We start from the raw sequence: 21,452 nt of genomic DNA on the forward strand, positions 1-21,452 counted from the left end.
ATTTCATTGGAAGATGGACCCGTCAGTCACAAATACGTCATCGTGATTGGTTCATACACGATCAGACGCTCAGGTTGTAGTTAATTGCACATCGGGGAGGAGATAAAAACCGCCGAAACGAAAAAATAAGGTAAGGCATATCTTTTAACATATTAGTCAAACTTTATTTTGACGAAAGTTTATACAAAGCTTTAATGCGAGTTTTAGTGAGGTCGTATTAGTTTTTTGTATGGCCATGTAGCAATAGCGTAGCTAACAAGCTAGCACCAATACATGGCATTGTAATTTGTTAACTAGCTAACATTTTCTATTCTGGTATATTTGGTATATTTTAAATCAGTATCTAATATATTAAATCAACACAACTGTCCAAGGTTTTCCACAGACCACGAAGAAAGTGAAGGGAGGAGTGGGGAGGCGCTAATTGAAGTTTTCCTAATGAATTAAACAACATGCAAGGCTAAGAGCTCAAAGTTGAACGAGAGAGAATGAATAGCACATTTGATGTTATTATTATTATATTCGACATTCCATTAGAAAAAAGTGAAATTAATTTATGGAGCGATATTAGCGATAAAAAAAGTAATTTATGTAGCAATAATGGTGGTGGTCGTGGTGGTGGTGGGGACTTCCATGACACGGTCGTTAAGGACGAGACGGCCATTTTAAATCACACATCGAAACATGGGGTGCCATGATAGTGTCGTGTTAGGCAACTACAATATAACAAACTGAGATAAAATTGTGTTAAGATTAACAGAGCATAGTGGTTGTCTAAAAATCTGTGGTAGGGTCACCGCCACCAGATTTAATGTATACGAAATTTCCCGAGGCATCATCTGCCAGAAGAAAAATAAAATTATTTAATTTCAAAACTTTTACAGTCATGTCTCTCATGACAGCTCTTTCGTGTGCATGAATAAAAGCATGAAATTAAAATTAGAAATTGATCCTGGAAGCTATTTTATCCCTATTTCCATTTGTCCTCCGATTTTAGTAGGCAGTCTTGCGATCTTCTCTGTGACATCACCGGAAGCGCCATGTTGTTTGACTCGATGGCGCAGGAAAACACCAACTCCTCCTGGATTGATTTCCAATAATCCTGACATCTCGCGCGTGTGATGCAGGCTGGGAGTTGTCACATGCGCGCGTGTGTTGCTGACCGCCTGTCGCCATGGCGATAATAGCCGCTAATGAGATATTAACCCTCAGATAATGAAGAAATGGGAAGCCGCTAGTGCGCCTATCGATTGCTTCCACCTTGATCAATAGTGTCGCGGCCTGTTCTTCGACAGCGATGGAGGCGACATGCGGCTTGACCTTGTCGTCCACAGAGCGACCGGACCAACCCCCCTCGCGCACACGCACACACACACACACACACACACACACACACACACACACACACACACACACACACACACACACACACACACACACACACACAAACACACGCGCACGCACGCACATACACACACGCACACACACACACACACACACACACACACACACACACACACACACACACACACACACACGAGTGAGTGTGCTGTCCAGCTGCATAGAAGGCAAAGGTCAGCGCTATCCCAGACGTCTGACCCCATCCACATGGACCCTCAAAGGTCGAGCCAAAGGACAGATGGAGGAGAAAATATCAAATGAGTGTTAATGGATAATTATTTATACTAAAACACAGGGCTGGTATGTTTAACACGGAGCGATATGGCTTTTAATAATAAAAAATACTATTTGATTTGAATAGATTTTTTCCCTCTCCTTACACAAAAGATAATGACAATGGTGTTAAAATTTTTCAGACATTGGGAAATAGATACACTTTTGTCACCTAAAATGTACAAAATTGAAAAAGCAGTTTGTCTTTTGAAGTTTAATGGACTTACTCTTTTAATTTGTGTATATGAAATGAATGAGCACATTAAATACAATAATCTACTTTTCATCCCATTTTTAATAATATATTTATGAAGTGGCTTTAGGCTACATGAATTAGTCAAACACTAAATATAAAAATATCTAATATATATATATATATATATATATATATATATATATATATATATATATATATATATATATATATATATATATATATATATATATATATATATATATATATATATATATATATATATATATATATATATATATATTATAGTTCATGTCCAAGAATTTCACTTGAGAAGAAATAAATAGTTCCTCTGTGTCAGGTCATACAAATATTTTAAATGTAAATCTAGGATGCATTTTTCCTGACTAAGTACGCCTCCCTCAAGTTAAGTTGGCTATTATTTATTTTTATCCTCTATATTTCTCTTCATTTCCCAGTGAATAATAATCTTTTTGTGATTGCAGTTCAAGAAGCGTCCAGCAAATAGGCCAGACCCAACGCCTCCGTCGTTCAGCTGCCGCCGTGCGAAGCTTCAAAGACCAAGGTGAGTGCGAAGAGGATGAAATAGAGGAGGAGGCAGGATGAAAGTGGGGCTGGAAATCCGTCCGGCCAAGCCCCCCGAACACCCCCACCCACCACCCCTGGGCCTCCTCCCCATAACATTCTTCTCCCGCTTTAGCGCTCTCCTTCACCCCTTAATCCTTTACTACTCGGCTGCATATGTTTCCTAATCCGGGCTGCGTGTGTGGGAGGCCCGCCTTCATCCGCCTCTTACGGTCGCGTTGTTGCATCACTTTGCTTATTTTGGCTCGCAGCATCAAATACTTGTTTTAAGGAGAAAATCATTTTTTGCTTCTTCTGTCTTCAATCCTGACAAAAAAAAAAAATCCACAAAAAGTCACAACATCCTTTGAATGCAGAGTGAAGTCCTGTTGAGCACTGGCGTTATTGTACTGTATGTTATAGCAGTAGGTAAAAATTTGCGAGATCGAGAAACAATTTCTGATTCCTGGTAATTGCATGTCATCGTTTTCGGGGTTTCCCCGACACTTTCTGCTTGGGGGGGGGCGTGTCCTGCCTCGTCAATAGTGTCGTATCGATAGGTTAATAGGCGGCGTGTCACGTTCACTAACTCCCTGATTAGTGGACACTTCACTAATCCACACGCCGACCTGAGTTATTGGGCCGACCAATTGATTTCCGCGCCGCCGCCAGTAGCGGGGTCGCAAGTCAGCTATTGATTGGCCCCACGACAACCCGGCACACACACACGCACACACATGCGCACACGCACGCACACACATACACACACACACACGAATATTTAAAATAAAAAAATAAAAAAAATATTTTTCAAATTTTTAAACTTTGATAGGAATAAATGATTAATACATTTCATTGTAAAATATATCTTTAAATTTGAGTGAAAAAACAAAATTGTGCTCATAAATGATGACAAAGTATTTTATAACAAATTCTTGCATGATCTACTCTAAATATTAAAATCTCTAAATGTAAAAAAATTGTGAAAATTAAAATATTTTTACAAATAAATGATTTAATAAATATATTTATAATTTTTAATGTAAGAACTAATGACCATGTTACACATTGAAATATTATTTTGTAAACGAGACTCCATATGCATATCTAAAGATACATGATTTGAATACTGTAAAACATTTTTTTTAAACAAATACTAAAATATTTTCAAAATATATAGTTTAAAAAGGACTTTATACACCTAATAGGACAAATGAACATATTCATATTCAAATACATGTTTAATATTAGATAATATGAACAACACTTGATATTTTTCAAAATTACTCTTAGAATAATACATGTCGGGGGAATCCGCCACATAAATATGACAACAACCAATCGGAAGTGGACAAAGCAGGTGATTGACAGACGAATGAAATGAGGCGTATACCAGACTATCACCGTGGTAACCACAACCTGACACATCCTCACTCTGACAGGCTCCCCCTTTAAGATCATAATTAAAGCTTCAAATATATTTGTGCATTGACGAGCAGTAAATAAACACATGTCTATGTGTGTGTGTGTGTCTGTGTCTGTGTGTGCATGCGCCCTCGAGTTCATGGCAGTTAAACATTTTTCTTCCTTCTTAATTGTTTTTACTTGGGCCATCGGCATCCCGATTAGGCGCCATTGATTCTCCTCCGCTAACTTCATTGATTTCTACATTTCTCATTGATCTCAGCTTCTAAATCTACTCGCACGCGTTCACTGTCTCTTCCTTGCGTGTGTGTGTGTGTGTGTGTGTGTGTGTGCGCACACTTGAGTAAGCATTTATTTGTATCTGTCCACCCTTGATACATTTCCACTTGTAAAATTTCCACCAACACTTCGCAGGGATCATTTTTACTTCACGTATATTTGCTGACGACCACGTCACTCACCGGGGCGAGGCTCCGACTCTTGAAGCCATACATACTCAAAGTCACAAATAATAGTGTGGAATGTAAGGGTAGTTTCTTTTCACAAGAGGAATTTTTTTTTTTTTTTTTTTTTGCTTCTGGATTATAGCGTTTTTGATTATTTTGCCTGTGGATTATATTTTTTGATTTTTTTTTGTTTGTGGATTGTATTTTGATCCTTCCTTGTGGATTATGCTTGTTTTGTTTGTGGATTATACCTGTTTTTATTTGTTTCCTGCTTGTGGATTTTGCCTTTTTGGTTTATTTTTTGTTTATGGATTATACATTTTTTAATTTTTTTTTTCCTGTTTGTGGATTATGCCTTTTTTCGCTTGTGGATTATACCTTTTTTGATTTTTTACCCCCCTCCTTTTGGATTATGCCTTTTTGAGTTTTTTCACTTGTGAATTATACCTTTTTTTATTTCTTTTCCTGTTTGTGTGTAATGCCTTTTGTTTAGTTTTTTTCGCTTGTGGATTATACATTTTGTTATTTATTTTTTCCTCCTTGTGCATTTTGCCTTCTTTCGCTTGTGGATTTTTTTTCCTGGTTGTGGATTATGCCTTTTTTTGTTTTTTTTTTGCTTGTGGATTATATCTTTTTTGATTTTTCTCCAAGACACACCAGTGGATAACCGGACCAATGTGTCTGGAAAGAGGGATATGTGGCTGCAACGTAAGTAAGAAGCAAAGAGGTTGGTGGAAACCAACTGACCGACTAGCCGACCTGGCGACACCGGTGGACGAATGCACGGACGCTGCAATTAATTCTGTTATCGATCTTGGCTCTGGCTTTTCTGTATGGAGTTTTCATGTTCTCTCTGCACCCGCAGGTTCTTCAGTTTCCTCCTCCATTCCAAAGACATGCTTGGAAGGCTGATTGACCACTCCAAATTTTCTGTAGGTGTGAATTAAAGTGCGAATGGTTGTTTATGTGTGCCCTAACAACCAGTTCAGGATGTTCCCCGCCCACCATCCTAAAACAGCTGGGATAGGGTCCAGCACACCCGCAACCCTTCTAAGTATAAGACATTCAGAAAAATGGAATGCGATTATACCTTTCTGAGTTTTTACTTTGCGCTTGTGGAATATTTTGATGGATTTTACGCATAACTGGTATTTATAATTTTCCTCTGGATTTTATGTAGATATTTTTCTGAGAAATGTGTTATTTGTGTGACATGGTTTTCAACGGATGGCAGTAGCATTCTGTCGATTAGAGACTCCCCAAGGTTGCAGTTTTACAATATTTTTTTTCCCAGGCTTCAACTGCTTCTGTGCTATATTATCTTGCAGCCTATGATTTGCGACACCTTGCTCCGAGTGACATTTTGCTGAAGGAATCGACGTTGACGCGAAGAGTGCATCCCTCCATTGTGGACATCAACTGCCGACACTATGTCGGGCACTGGATGTGGATTCGTCAACCTGAGCCCAAAAGACACGAGAGCGGTGCCTTGCTTTGTAGAGTATCAACCACTTTTTGATAAGGTGGCAAGCATGTCACCAAAAAGAGGAAAGATGACTTTGGATAAGGACAAAGAGAATGAGGATTCAGACGCGGAGTCAATACCCAGTGTAAGTATAAAACATGCTGTGAAAAGCTGTTTGTTAGCTACAATAACATCATTTACCTCCCTTGAACTCCCCTGAATAAGTTTTTTTTTTGTTAAGGAAATTATCAAAATTTCATACCAATTGTAAGAATTTCACACAAGATCACCCAATTGAACAAGTCTGAACATCCTCTCTGAGACCCTCAAAAACTATTTTCGCTTAATTATTTGGTACCATCCAACCCTTACCAATCCCTTCAAGACACCAGACACACACACCATTATTTTTTTGGCTAAAAAATTGCGAGCTACAAATAAAATGGAGCATTTTTGAAGCCAAACACAGATTTGGTGCACCCCCTCCACTTTCTCTTTTTGGCGTGCTTATTTATTTTTTGCCATTTCCTGCACTCTTGATCCTCTCACTGTTGAAGTCGGTCATATCACAGACTCGCAGGCATAGAAGCGCATCCGCACGGCAGAGGTTACGCCAGCTCGCAAAGCCGCATCCGTGTCATCGGCATTACCGACGGCCGTGCTGGGGCTGCGTTTGTGCCGAGCTAAGCGGTTTAGGCAGTTCCAGAGCGGGGCCTTCATGCGTGTTACGACGTCTTTGGCGTCGGCGTGGTGCGTCACGCCGCTTGTAAATCCACGAGGGGGAAAAAAGGTCCCGCGTGTTGGCATAAAACAAGCACTTTGTTAGGTACGTCACGCTAGCAAGCAGCGATACTATCGCCAGCGCAGTATTTTGACTCGTTTTTGGACCTCGGCACAACCCGTAAGAAAATGATACTCAGCAGCCATATTGGTAAGAATTTGGGTTGTCCCGTCATAAAACCTCTGGTATCCATGGTAATACTGTCCCTGGGTTGCGCCCCATACAGTTTTTTGGAATATATCGGGGATATGCTTGTGTTGGTCCATTTAGTCGTTCCAGCACACTCGCGGTACAGCTTGTGACATAATTGTTCGTCAGTATTGATTGCGAAACAGCCCCCCCCCCCCACACACACACCCTCCCCCTTTAACCCGACCACATTATTGATGGGGGGGAATTTAATTCAACCACCTCGTTTGTCAACACGACACGGCCATTTAACAGTGAGTTGTCTGACACATACACTGAGGGTGTGTGTGTGTGTATACGTGTGTGTGTGTGTGTATATATATATATATATATATATATATATATATTTTTTTTTTATATATATATATATATGCATATATATATGCGTGTGATCATCAGGTGTGCGTTACAATATGAAAAAAAAAGAACATATTGCTATTGATGAGGGCCATACGCCATATTGCTCACCTCTCCCTGAAACCCAAACACCCCCACATATACTCAGACACACGTACACACGCGCACAGCCTCCCCAGCTGCGATGGACGCACAACACACACTATATTTTTCAAGAAATAATTGCTTTTGTCTGGAAGGAGTTGGGATGTGGGGGCTCCTCGGCGCTCAAAGCCTTTTATCCGCAGAGGGGGGCTCCAGAGGGCCGAGCCGTCGCTGCGTCCGCTCGCTCGCTCGTTCATTGGACACGCGGACGTCATCTGTCAATGGGGAGGGAGGGTGAGAGGGAGCCATTGGGAGGGGGAGAAGGGGGTGCGATATTAGCTTGTTGGGGCTCCTTTGTGATGCCATAGTGAAGGACAGGAGCTCAGTGGAGGACAGAATATTAGGGTTAGTAAACCAGCAACAAACCTGCCCATAACAAAGATCAGCATGCTCCATTTTCATGGATTGAATTTGAGATGATCCATTTTGATCTGGTGCCCCTAACATTTACATCATCATGAGTCTTGGATTAGCTATTGCATGGATTGAGCCCATTTTTGCTTAAAAATTGTTCATTATAATGTGTACATTCTTTTTTGTTTTCAATTGGATTAGTTATTTGAAATATTAGTATAACAATATTGTGAAATATAAAAATAGGCAACATGTGTATGTAAAAGATATAAAACAGAAGAATAAATTAATCATCATAATGATACAGTTTGATCATAAAGTAATTTGTCTTTGTACTAATTTACCAATTATTTGATATAAATATGACACATTTTACACACACATCTGAACAATTTTTCCATTGATTTTGGTAGGATTTTAGTACATTTCAAGAATACAATTTTATTTTGTTTATTGCACAATAGTACACAATGAATTTCATTATATTTAAATGATTTTTTATATGAAACAATTTCTCATTGTGAAATCATCCTTTAAAATAATGCATTACAATTCATTAAAAATGATTTAATGCGCTTACTGTGTACTAATGTTCACCCACCCGCAGAAGCTCGTTGTCACGCCGAAGAGCTCCGCTTCCAATATCGATGGCGTCCGAGTCAGCTGAGCAGTGCTTTCGCCGTATCCGTTGCGATGTAAAGCGCCGCCAGAGATCCCGCGGGGGCCGTAACGGATCAATAACTTATTAACACCCTTTCCCTTCAGGAGTGCGCGAGGAGGAGAACGGCGCGCTTGAATATTGACTGCCATATTTACCGTATTGATTAGTGTATTTGGAAGAATTTTTATTGGCGCCCATGATGATCTGTAGCGCTTACTCACTCCACACAGTCAACGTCTCTATTCGCTTTTGTTGCTACAAATAGTGTGCTTGGCGCCTTGACAGTACTGCTTTCTAAAGCATACATGCCGCTAGCGTGTCACTAAGTTTGGAGTAACTAGTAGTAATCCAATGCCTTACTACATCTAATATAGTCTGTGTCTGTGTATACCTACCAGGAAGATACTTTTAACTAGGCTACAGACTACTTTAGCATGAGGCGTAATTGATTCAAATTACAGTTGCCTAAATTTGAGTAACTTTTGAGTTTTTTCCGGAAACTTTCTTTCAAACTCCAAATTGTAACGCCTATGTAAACATAACAAGGACGAAACAGAGAGTCACATACTGAAATATACATCAAATGTGTGTGTGTGTGTGTGTGCGTGTGTGTGAGGAAGCGGCGATCGATGCCCTCCCAGCTGATGTGATGATGTGATTATTGGCTTCATTGTAATGACGTTTTCAGAGGATCAATTGGCTGGATCGCCGCGTTTACGTCCCTGTGTGTTACAAGTGCCAAGGCTATTGACCGGTAAATACGAGACCAAAAAAAAGCAAGATGAGGTTGAATTTGAATTTTGAATTAGAACGTTAGGACTGTGTACAAAATGCAGTGGAAAAATCAAGTGTATAAAAATTCATTGCGTTCAATACAAATTCAAACTCAGGTGGCTCACGAAAATACCAGGAACTATTTTCTGTACCATCCGACTTTGAATTTGAATTTCTGAGTTTGGACTGATACATTTGTACATACGTTTGGCCCTTTCACCTTTGTCAAAATCCGTTCAATGCGCTTGTGTGTGTGTGTGTGTGTGTCGGGGGGGCTGTGGGGGGGAGGAGAGAGTGAGGAAAAAAGTGGGGGTGGGTTGGGTGTGTGTGTGTGTAAAAGCGGGGGTGGGTGTCTCTTGTCTCTTGTATCCTGGCTGAGGCACCTCGCCAGCAGCAGAGCGCGTTCAGGCTGCGCGGCGACGGAGCGCGACTACCGTTGTTACAGGGGGGGTGGGGGGAGGCCAATCCCATCGAGTACCAAAGAACCGAGAGCAGCATCCGCATGGATTTACTTGTCAATTGATCAGCCATCGCCAGCCGCTCGGCGGCCGGAATTTTACTTTTTTTGTTTTCCCCATGCGATCCATTCAAGCCGAGAATAGGACACTTTGCCTCCGGTCGGGAGAAGCGCACGAGCCCAGCGCTACACGTCGAGGAGCCGCGATGTTGTCCATGCGCACGCCAGCGGGAGCTTAGCGCCTCACCTGCACTCCCCCTCCCAGCTTTTAACGCTCACCTCCAAAGAGGAAAAACACAACAAAAGAACCCCCCCAAAAAAAAAGAGTTCAAGACGAGATTTTGAGAAAACCCCTCAAAAACTGCTCCTGTTTCTTGTCCGTACAGAAGATCAGAGGGAGAATTAAAGCTGAGAGGAGAGCACAATAAAAAGCAAAGAGCAAAGAAGGGGTCCCAGGTCGACGGAGGACCATGTTTGTCCCCCTGCCGGTGCCCTTCGTCTTTCAGAGAACTGCGTCCGACTTCAGCGCCTGGAGACTCAAGTCGTCGCTGGCTCCGCGGTCCAGCCCCGGTAAGACATTTTTGACAATCTCCTTCCCAGCATTTTGAATGAGAACAATAATCACAAGTTGACACTATTGAGAGGAATCGATATTCTTCACAAATAAGAACTTTCACTAATTGAGGACATCACAAATAATTGGCCATTGTTTCGTTTGAATTTATTAGCAAAAATGCAAGCCAAATGAGAAATTTCGGGAAAAATGGAGAAAATTTGTTCGTCTTCACCTGAAACAAAAATATGAGTAACGGCACATTTTTTTGTAACACCCTCCACCTGAATTATAAATCAAAAGTTTTCTATTCTACTGTACTGTATACCGAATTCACAAGCAGGTGAACCATGCAGGGGGGATTTATCATTTATTTATCAAAGTATAACATTTATTTATTTTATTTGTAAACGCCATTTCATCTTGCTATTTCAACTTCAAATGTTTTAATGTGGAAATTAGCATTCGTTTGTGTATTTGTCATGTTTTCCTCGTCCCGCATCCTTTCCGTGCGTCTCCTGCGGTCAGGTTCACGGTCATCTATCGATTAGTGGATATTGATGCGGGCCTGGGAAAGCTCGGGGGTGGCTGATGGGGGTTGCTCGGCAGAAAGTTTGGTCGCCGATGTCAGGCGGGAAAGAATATTCTTGTCACAAGGTAAGTGTAATAAATAAGTGGAACAGGCTTAAAGAGACGAGATAATATCGCATAGCGGCTCCTTGTGCGTTTGTCATGGAATGTGCCGTTTTAGGAGCCGTCATAGTCGCACATTTTCTCCAGTTTACAACCGTCCACCTGTAAAATGCCACTCGGTTGTTTCCAATGAATGCACACACACGCGTGTGTGTGTCATGTTTTGCGATTACGAGTTGTGAACGCACTGCGAGTAATAGTCGTTTGCAAGAAAGTTGCCACATAAATGCAATAAATGTTAACATCATTTATTTCGACACTCGTTTTCGAGGTCAATTTCAAAAAAACAAGTCAAGTGCTTTTCTTATACATACAAAATCCTACTAAATTCTTAGTAGACCGGCCTCCATCCACAATGATTGTCTTTTTTATTGTAATTTATTATTAGGGCATATTTTAAAGGTCACTGTAATTGGTTGAAAAAATAACGTACATTTGAGTCAACCCAAACAAATGGCAGTTTTTTTTCACCGAGTGCTTTTTTATTGTTAAAACCAAAAGTCCGACAAATTTCTAATCGAATTGACTCCATACACCCATTTTTAAATACAATTTATTAAAAAATACAATATTTAGGGGAGGCTAATTGCCGTGATTTTTTTTTTCCCTGTACAAAATCCTGCTAAAATCTCAGCCGACCCAACTCCATTCACACGTGTGCGTACTTGTTTACGTGTTTGTTCAAGTGGGACTGGATGCGAAAGTATCTTCCCCCCAATCCAGCATTGTACCCATCCCCACTACACTGGCTCAGTCCATCCAGGCGGAAATATCTAATGGCCGCCGTGGGGGTGGGACAGGGTTTGGTGTGTGTGTTGGGGGGGGTTGCTGCTGGATTTAAAAAGGGGGGAGTGAGTCATGGCAGGGTGATTCAGCCTTTCACCTTAAGTAGGTGTCAAAGGCAGGGGAAAAAAATGGCAGCGGGTGAAGTGGACGTTTCACGGCTGATGCGTAATCACTGTTTGGAGGAGATGGGAGGGGGTCATTTTGTCCGTCGACGCTTTAAGAAATGAAAGTCAAAGAAAAGATGAATAATGAATGAGGCGTGTACGCTAACAGGGTGAGAGGATGACTTCATGCACTTGATTAGGTACACCGGCACCCGGTTAATGATGGTCAACATACAAATGTTTCACCCCTTTGCACTTTATCTTACGCCGCGGGAGCCATGCGCATTCTGTTACCTCAAGATTGAAAGTCTGGATGGCTTTGAGACAAGAAGTGAAAATAGCTTTGAGAAAAAAAATTCCGGTTAAAAATGAATTTCTGTAATGTTTTGATGCCGAAGGAGGCCGTGAAGGTAAGTCGTGAAGGTAAGTTTTTATTTCTTGCATCACTCCAAGGCGCTTGAAAAAGTGTTTATGAGCACAGTTGTTTCAAAGGATGTGTGTTAGATTGGCGACTTGACTTTTGGCTGGTCTTGTGTCGACGTTGGTGCAAAGTTTTTCTGTCTCATCCCGTTTCAATTGTTGTCGGTGCCCCGGTTTGTGCTGCCTACTTGGAATTTGGAAACCCCGCCGATGGAAAAAAACAAACAAAAAAAACCAACAATGTCTGGGTTCCCCGGCTAACGTTGAATTGGATTTGCCCGCCGCCGTCCGGGCCGGGGCCCCGTAAGCCACTTTAGCTAAGTCTGTTAGCCGCAAGTCTGCCTGGCTGCGATCTGGACCTTTGACCGTGGCCGTGCATCTGTATGATTGCTTGCGACCTCTCACGCTCTCACACTCTTAACTCTCCCCTTCGGCGTTGATACGCGACCATGCCTGCCGCATTCGGCAGACGCAAGCATGAACGTGGCTTACTGGGTTTCTAAGGTGCAGGGTTCGATCCCTCGGGTTAGTGTGAAAATAAATCACTGATTTTATTCTCAAGTTCCTGTAAAATGGAAACATGTCCAGTGAGTTTCTAGCGAATTCTTTAGTGAACTAATAAATTCAAAGATTAAAAAAATAATAATAATAGAAATAAACATTAGGTAGTGTATCATCGTGGAAAATCGAGCCGCTGTCTCTGTTCTCAAATGCTGTGGGCGTCTCCATTGCATGTCTGACAAAATGGATTCTTTTGATTTTTCTTACCAGCTTTCTCATGCCCACACATTCTTTATGAATAAGCGAAACAAATTACTCAAGTCACTGGTAGCTGGAATATATGTATGCTAGTAAGGGCTAAGAGTCTCGGTCTAGTCCTAATGACTGAGTGACACGCAAAGCGTATACCACGCCTCTGGGCTTGTTATCCCAATATTCTTTTCATTTGAGGTCCGCCATCTTCTGATGTCTGAGGCTGACAGCAAGTGGCGAGACACACTGACCGCAGCGCCACAATATTGCCGAGGCAAGACGGTGGACGTCGGTTTTTAGTCAAAGTTGTGGGGAGAAGTTCTGAACATACATACACACACACACAATGCTGTGCGCTGTCAGATAACAACCTCCTTCTCACACTTTGGATTTTTACCTCGCTGTGCCCAGGAGGGGGGTGCTGGTGTCGGGACCAAACTGCCTAAGCAAAGGCCTGAACTAATTGGCTCTACCTGTGTGTGGATGTGTGAATAGACCAGTCAGTGTCTTACTGGATCTGTCTGTCACTACTTGCTTTTTCTAGTTGGTATAGACATTTTCCTCATTGACAGTTCCCACATTACAGTTCAGTGCAGATCTGGTCAGCCAATTAAAAACATAGCATTCCATTTTGTAATTGAGAAATTATCATTTCATATCTGGAGTTTGACGTTTTCTCGCTATAACAAAGAAAATCTCGACTGTCGGTGAATAACCGAATTGCAGTTCATAGTTAGCAGCTAGCGGTTGTTAAAGCTAGTTCGTTAGCAGATAGTTTCCCAGGTTTTTAGCAAATACAATCTGTATGAGATTAGTTTATTTCTTTACATTCTGTTTGTATTTTATTTCAATATGTGCTGTTTTTCTTCATTCAAAATGAAGATCATCATGCTTTATGTGGGGCTGGAATGGATTAATAGCACTTAAATAGAAAATGATTTGAGAAATAGCTAAACCGAGTCACTCAAATTAAAATCAACTTTTAAGTCAAGGTAGCACTGTGCGTATTACAAAAAGGGCCTTTTACATTTAAGAGGCTCTTTGTGTGTGCGCACGCTTTGTGTAGGTGTGGAAATGCGGTGGGTACACGCAGGTTGACGATTCAATAATTGCACGTTAAGGTCACATGTGCGGTTTATCTGGAAGCAGCTCACAGCGGCCCATTGTGTGATTGGTTTTAACCTTCCACGGCTATTGATCACCACCATTGACTTGACTCCCGCCGCCAGTGTGTGTGTGCGTGGTGTAGTGTGCCGTGGATGTGAAGGAATGCGTGTTTAAGTGTGTGTGTGTGTGTATGGATCAGATTTTAAAAAGGGGGTGGGGGGCAGCGTCGTTGGCAAGCAGCGGCGCTAACGTGATTGCCAATGACAAAGCGTCCGGGCGGGTTTGTTAGCTCCATAATGGGGAATCAATAGACACAACACAGATGTCAATACAACATGCTTTATTGCGTTAAGCTGCCTCACACCCATGCTGGGTTATACAAACACACACACGCACACGCGCACGCACACACACTGCCCTGCAATACAATCGTACATTAAACGTTTTACCTCATTTGTTTCACTTTGGGGTGTTGTCATTCCTACCACAATATTTCCCATCGGGAATTGTGGTTAAAAAAACTTTGGTAAATGTCAAAAGTGTGACTATGCTCATTTTTGTCAATAGGGAGTTTCTTCGGTAGTTCAGCTGACATTATTAACACGAATGCCAACAAAGAGTACAAAGCACAGTCGATGTTACTAAATAGTTCAAGATTACTGTTTTTGTGTGTGTGTGTATATAGATATAAGTCCATCTGTTTTTTTATATATAGAAATCACACTTAAATGTCATAAAAGCGGTGTCGCGCGTCATTTGACAATATGGCCGCTACCTGCTGCTGGCGTTTGAACTCGGCTTCACCTCCGTCGTTACCGTGGAAACATTGGTTGGCCATTAGACACACAAACGTCCAAGTAGCGGAATCAAGGTAAACACACACGCACAAGCGTACACACACACACACACACGCACACACACACACACACACATACAGAGCAGCCATCTTTGTCCTGATGGACGCAGAAAGCATTAGCGGCTAAATTGGCTGCACTCAGCCTATATTTGACTGCCCTCGTGTGTGATTGACAATCATGTGCTAGTGTGCGTTTGCCACCATTTGTTGCTGCCTTTTATGCTACTTGTGCGTGTAACCTTGCACTTATTTACTTTCCCCCCTGTAGCGCTCCCCCCCACCAGATAATGACCCTCTCCTGGCCACGGGGGGGGGCATCTTTTTTTTTTCCTCCAATGTGGACGTGACAACCAAATCAACCTCATTCAGTGTGTGTGTGTGTACCTGACTTGGCATTCCTTGACAACATAGAAGCTGTCTGGAAAGCACAAATGTCAATTCCCTTTCCAACGACAAAAGGCCACAAAATTGCGAACAAGTGATGACACATACATAGCCGTAAAAAATCCCAAAGTTGAGGCACTTGTAAATCAAGATACTTTTTGGCTGATTCCGTGACCTTAGTGACTTTTCTAAGAGAAAATGTCGGAGTTGTGCACGTAAATTGCTTTCGCTACCAATGCACCCCATTTCCTGGATGATTTTTTTTTCCTTAAATTCTGCAGTTGGAGCTGGTTAAACGATAAGCGTCTTACGCCGCTAATCCCAGATCACCGCCGCTATGTTATCCCGAAGTCTTCTCCGCCGACCTGTCCTTATCCCCAACACCTCCCACGCTCACTTTGCACTCATTGTGCCGCCACAAAGAAATCCACTCGGCAATTGTTGAATTTTTGCGTGTGTCGTCCGAAGGTGTGCTCACTTGTTTTTGTTGTTGTTAGCTAGCCAGCCGGACCGCCTTACAGGGGTCTGCCGTAATGAAGCCGCCGTTTGGACCCCCGCTGGTCCTCTCTGCATGTGTGTGAGTTGATGCTGCGGGGTGCAGACTCTCAAGTTCGCTCTGATGTGTTTTTTTATCTTTGTGTATGCATATTTGTGTACACACTGCTTTAATATAATACAGTAGTTGAATTTGTTCTGAGGCCACACTTGTGTTGAGTTGGCGTCAGGCTAGCAAAAGGGACAATTGTGTGATTGTTTTAATAGCATGTGTAATTCTCTGAGCGATAAAATTTGCTTCTAAACTTGCAGTTAACAAATGTATAAAAAAGTGTTTAACAATTTTAATTCCTGCCTTGAAAACAAAAATCTGAAATTAAAGAATTAAAGAAAATTAAAGAATATTTATGAGAGCATTTCCCCCAGTTTGAGTTTCTAGTGTGTGTCTGTGTGCGTGCGTGTGTGTGTGTGTGTGCGTGCGTGCGACAATGGGCTTCCTTTCCATAGCAGCTCCACATTGAGCTAATAAAGTCAGAAGACACATGTGGCGGTTAGTCGAATTGGATCCTTTGTGTCCCCTTGGCTGCTGGTCAGCGCAGTTTTGGAGGCTGGCGAGGGGCTACTCAACCCCCCAATTTAATTTAGCGGACAGGATTTATGCTAATGAAGGTCAGAGAGAGAGTCTGGGGAGGGGGGGTGCACCTTGTCCTTCCTTGGCTTGACCCCTTCCCCCTGTACTGGTGATGGGGGGGTGAAAAATTGCAATATCATATCGGGAGGGGGGCTTTGTATATATAAATGTGTTAGGGGGTGGCGGGGGGGTCTGCATGTATGTATCAAAGGAAACAGAAGTAAAGTGACAACAATGGAAGATGGACCAGAGAGCTTGGTTAAGGGGGTCAGGGTTACACAATGTTTTCAATAAATTGGAGTGCTCTGCTCAGTGCTTCAATCTGGTCAACTAACCTCACACACATACTAATGCACACTTACACACACGTGCACAACACATGCTATGAACACAAGTTGGTCCAAACCGAAAGAATCGTGCAGCTACTCGTCGTCATAGCGTTGAATATTTACATTCTGTTGATTGGTGGTTCCATACTAATTACATCTATGCGAATCCCTCTTGATTCAGTTTGAAGTTAGAACCTGAAGAGGCAGCATAATGCATTTTATACACAGCGGACACTTTATTAGGTACAAAGCATCCAACACAAAACTGCAATCGAAATGAATTATGTTATGAATATGCACATTTTTATAGGTATCCATTGTCAAAATTGAATTTTAGAAAATGCACATAAAATAAAAAACAGGACATAACTGCCTTCTAGTGATGTTTTTTTCCCCCATCTCCTTGATTTAAAATCACAACTTAACCTCTCTCACACATACACGCACACACACGCGCACACACACAGACTATCACACACACGCATTATCCTCATCAGATAAAGCAGGAAAACTGGCTCCCAGCTCTCCTCCTTATCACCATCCTCCCTCCTCCTCCGTTTTTATCCTCTTTTATTATCCGCCGCTTCTTTACCACAAATGAAATGAATCTGTTGTAGCACACCTCACCATCCTTCCTCCTCCTCTTCCTCCTCTTCGTCCTCCTCTGGCGCGTCTCAATCTCCTCATGACTTTGACTCGTCACTTTAACCTCATCGTATTGCTCGCCAAGCCGTTAACTTGCCTTAGCGCCCTCTCGCTAACGCAAGCTGTGTTCCGCACATGCACATTCTAGCATGCGCACGTTTACCCGCTATCAGGGGGCTGTCATCCTCCGCTGATTAGCAGTGGACTTGGGTTTATGATTATTTTGAAATGAAGAAAAAGTAGTATCAGCTTTAACAATCACACACTCGCAAGTCCCCCAGGGCATCTTAGACATGATTTTCGCCCCAACATGTGTCCTTAAAATCGTTTCCCCCATTCATGTGGAGTTTGTGAGGTTGTAATGATAACAAAGTCCACTGGTTCACCAGTGCACACTCACACACACAAACACACACAGAGTAACATTGACACATTGTGGTGTGCTTCAATCCGCCACATTGACATCAATCTGTCCCGCGGTAGCTGTTAGCAGCAGCTGTTTCTTGAGCGGGCAAGCATCTTTCATCAAGGCCAGTGAATAGAAACGAGCTGTTTAAACACATACACACACTTTTTAGCGAGAGAGCGAGACAGGCGAGATTGGCGGAATTTAGCCTTGGCGCACCTTATTACGCCAGCCGCAACTTTTATGTTTCATGAAGTAAGATGGAAACTTAAAGCATCGCCTGTATTATTTTATTGAAAACAAAAGCAAAAAAAAAAAAAAAAAATGAACAACTCGCGAAACTCAGAAATTGAGGCACCCGTAAATCAAACGGGTCGAGTCAACTTTCATCTTGGGCTACTCGTGGATTCACCTGTTGGCGTTGGCTTCCAAATTCTTTACACTTTATTTGCGTCGAGATGGAATGAATGAAATGGTCTACATATGGAAAAGGGCTGGAAGGGACACTCAGATAGTACGAGGGGGGGTTACGAGAGAGAGAATGCGCACAGTTGCCCTTAATGGTTCCCCCTGAGGGGTGCGAGCCGGTGCGGCAAAATAGGACAGGTGACTCCCCCCCCAACCCCCACCCCTGTAAAGAAGTGGTATGAATATGGTAAACTGGCTGTGCGCTTGGCAGCACGATTCTCTTCCAGTAAAATGGCCCCCGCGTTGGCGTTCCCTCGGGGGTGCGAGCTAAGAAGATTCTGCATTTAGGCCCAGCACTCAGTCCCTCTGTTCTCCTTGGGGGATTTGAAAGGGTCCCGGAAGCCTCCCGCCCCCACCCTCTCCCTGGATCCTCCCCCCTATCTATCTCGCGGGATGGTGAAAACGCGGAAGGCAGCCTGATGGTGGCTTACGTGTAACGGAGTCGGAAGCCACGCCACTATCGCTGTCTCAGGCCAGTCTTGATGACGGATTGACTGGCTCAGATACGTCTGGTTAGCTTAGCCATACGCATTAGCATCGGGCGCCACGGCGTCTCCAGCAGCACAATTGCAACCAGTGCTCAGAGAAAGTCGACGCACCCATTTAAAATTTTGACTATGGTAAAAAAAAAATTCAAAAAATATTCTCCATGTGACAACAATCTTACATTTATTCTCATGTTCTCAAGTTCTTATCCTACATACAATGGCAATCTTTTGTTGATTGTTGTTGGTATAGCTTAAAAATAATTCAAAAGGAGATTTCCTAAATGTTGGACACCAATTATTGATGCGCGCCCATGTGTGTGTACTCAAGTATGAATTGTGTGTGTGTTTGCGTAGTGCACCTGCCCATGTGTCATCGTGCAGTAACCCCCCCGCACCCCCTTGGCCCTCCACGATACAGCCTTTGTGTGCTCGTCAGTTAGCGTGCGTTGTGTGTGTGATGCAGGGGTAGGGTTAGGGAGGGGGTTAACCTTCTCCCGTCACCCCTTGACCTCACCCCTCCCCTCACCGTTGACCCCCCCTACCCCCTCTCCCTGTCCAACCATTCATATGCAAGCCAGGCATCATCGGGGCCATTCTTCTTCCACACCCAGCCGGTCTGTTGCGGTGTCACGTCTCAAGTTCAAGTGAGAGAGAGGGCAGGGTCAGGGGTCAGTGGGTGGGGCTGAATGGTTAGCTGACCAGACGGCCGTCCAGACGGCGGACTTGACTTTGAGGCAATGAGCAAAACCGATTGCATTGATGCCGTTGCTATGCTATGTAAATCACACATTTGCGTGCGTGTGTTCCTTTGAAACAAATACATCATGAAATATGTATTTTTATTGTTTTTCGTTTAGAGGTCGATAATCAATGAATCAGATATAAATGTAGCACGTTAGAAGTGTAGTACAGACAGTAAACGTGATTTACAGAAACAGGCTTAACATTGTCGCTAACACTTTGCCATGCAGTCAGTGCACCCAGGATTTGTGAATCTTTTTTCCCCTCTCGGGTGACATTTGATCCCGGCCGCTTGTGTTTGCGGCCTCCTCCCACGCAATGGCGGCGGTCTTGCCAGCTTTGGAAAAAAACATCCAGATTGATGCTTGATTGAACCGGCCTGAAGGTTAGGCTGCAAATGGAGGAAGACCTCCAGCACCCGCGGCAGACGCTAATGGCCAAGCACAGGCGAGCGGGTGGCGTGGGAGCATGTTTGGAGATCTTACCGTGCTCACACCGACTCCGTAATCACCCTTGGAACAGGGCATCTGCGTCCATTAGCGATTAAGCCGTGTCGTTAAAACTGAATTGTTGTCCTGTTGTAATTGTTGCATTAGCTGTTTCATCAAGTAATTGATTAATTGAAAAGAACGGATTAACCGAGGATCCTGTGAAGACTCCGCATTTTTTGCAAAAAATGTCCCCTCTAATGTGCATGGGCTGATTAAAAACTGGCAACATTTTTCACATTGAATAAATGTTCACCAGTAATAGTAGCTGCAGGGAACCATTATTGCTCCTTTTGCTAAAAAAAAAATCCTGTGCTTTAGCGCTCTTTTGTTGCATTAGTTCGGTCATTAGTCTCCATTAGCACTTACACTGAAAGCTCTCGTGTGTCATTTAGCTTAATTATTATTAGTAATGCTCACACGGTGGTGATGGTCACCCTACGATGGTGGCACATAGAAAGACATATAGCATATAGCTCGAGCGTTGTCACGTTTACAAAATGTGTAGTCTAGAGTCAAAGTTGTAGCCATTGAGGACTACAGCGGGCTGACTAGTGAGCTAAGTCCAAACATCCGTCGAATCTATCAATATTTCATAAAAGACGATAAACAACGTTCACTTATACGCATATTGAGCCCATGGCAACACGATAAAGTCCCGCGATTGGTGCATTCGTTTTGGTCTTTTTGCCTCAAAGCGGAAATCCTCTTTTAAACCACTTCAAGCGAATTAACAATTTGACTTTTCACATTTGTTTCACCCCCCTTCACCATGGCTGCCTCTTAACCAGGATGCTATTCGTATCTTCCCTCGGGAGAAATTGCGTGGGGATCCAGGAAAGAAAAAAAAAGGGGAGGGGGACGGCGAGAGGACAGAAAGATACCCCAGATAAGCAGGACAGAATCCTTGTGAGGTAGGAAGGATGGACGGACGACGTGATGGCTCAAAGAATAAGGAGTTGACTGTGAAGGGATGAGGAGCACACACACACACACACGCGCACACATACACACCAAGTAAGACAGACAGACAGACAGTGAGGCATTAAAATTCATGGCCTTTTTTATTTTCTGTGCTGAAAATCAATACTGTCTACTATGGATGAGGTGAGATGTGGACAACAGCAGTTGCCGGCCAGTGCAAGTGGGGGGAGGGTGCACGTGTGTCAGTCCCTCTGTGTGTGTGTGTGTGTTAGAGTGTGCATTAGGAAGGTGGGTGGGTGGGGGGGTTGTCGTCAATATTAGCAGTGACACGGCCACTGCAGGCCAAGGTAGAGCTGGATTGGAGAGAGAGGGGGGATGGGTCGTGCTTGTGTGCGCACATGTGTGTGTGTGTTGGGTAAGGTTCATTAAGTCTGACCAGCAGTAGAGCTTTCGGCCAGCGTGGTGGCAGCAGGCTTTTGTCCGCAGATGGACGTCCTGATGGATATTAGCCCCCTTCTCCGTTGTCCATCATTTAGCCAATGGACCACTGTTTGATTTCATGTCTGGCAGATGTCGGGACACGCGCGCCAAACTATTGTTGGAACGGGGGCCGGGGTCAGCCGGCGTCTAATTTTGGAAATGGAGATTCTTCCGCATCCAAGCAGGGTCATAAAAC

At 43.1% G+C, this 21,452-nt stretch overlaps 1 protein-coding gene across 10 annotated transcripts in view; it reads left to right on the forward strand.

Annotated features, from left to right (window-relative positions):
* Window positions 1-21,452, forward strand: part of LOC148380273 (POU domain, class 2, transcription factor 2-like) — a 36,650-nt gene continuing 15,198 nt past the window's right edge. For 7 of the 10 annotated variants that reach the window (XM_088365866.1, XM_088365870.1, XM_088365875.1 and 4 more), the window contains exons 1-5: window positions 1-130; window positions 2,374-2,453; window positions 5,189-5,255; window positions 5,652-5,933; window positions 9,892-10,075. In XM_088365866.1, the coding sequence (XP_088221992.1) occupies window positions 9,976-10,075 (100 nt within the window). In that variant the 5' untranslated portion in view covers window positions 1-130; window positions 2,374-2,453; window positions 5,189-5,255; window positions 5,652-5,933; window positions 9,892-9,975. Of the gene's footprint in view, window positions 131-2,373; window positions 2,454-4,974; window positions 5,032-5,188; window positions 5,260-5,651; window positions 6,720-9,891; window positions 10,076-21,452 lie in introns of all 10 variants that reach the window. The other 3 variants (XM_088365869.1, XM_088365868.1, XM_088365867.1) reach the window with 3 other exon arrangements.

The sequence above is a fragment of the Syngnathus floridae genome, chromosome 21 (assembly GCF_059516105.1).
Source record: "Syngnathus floridae isolate MCC-2025c chromosome 21, RoL_Sflo_1.0, whole genome shotgun sequence".
In the NCBI taxonomy this organism is placed as follows: Eukaryota; Metazoa; Chordata; class Actinopteri; order Syngnathiformes; family Syngnathidae; genus Syngnathus; species Syngnathus floridae.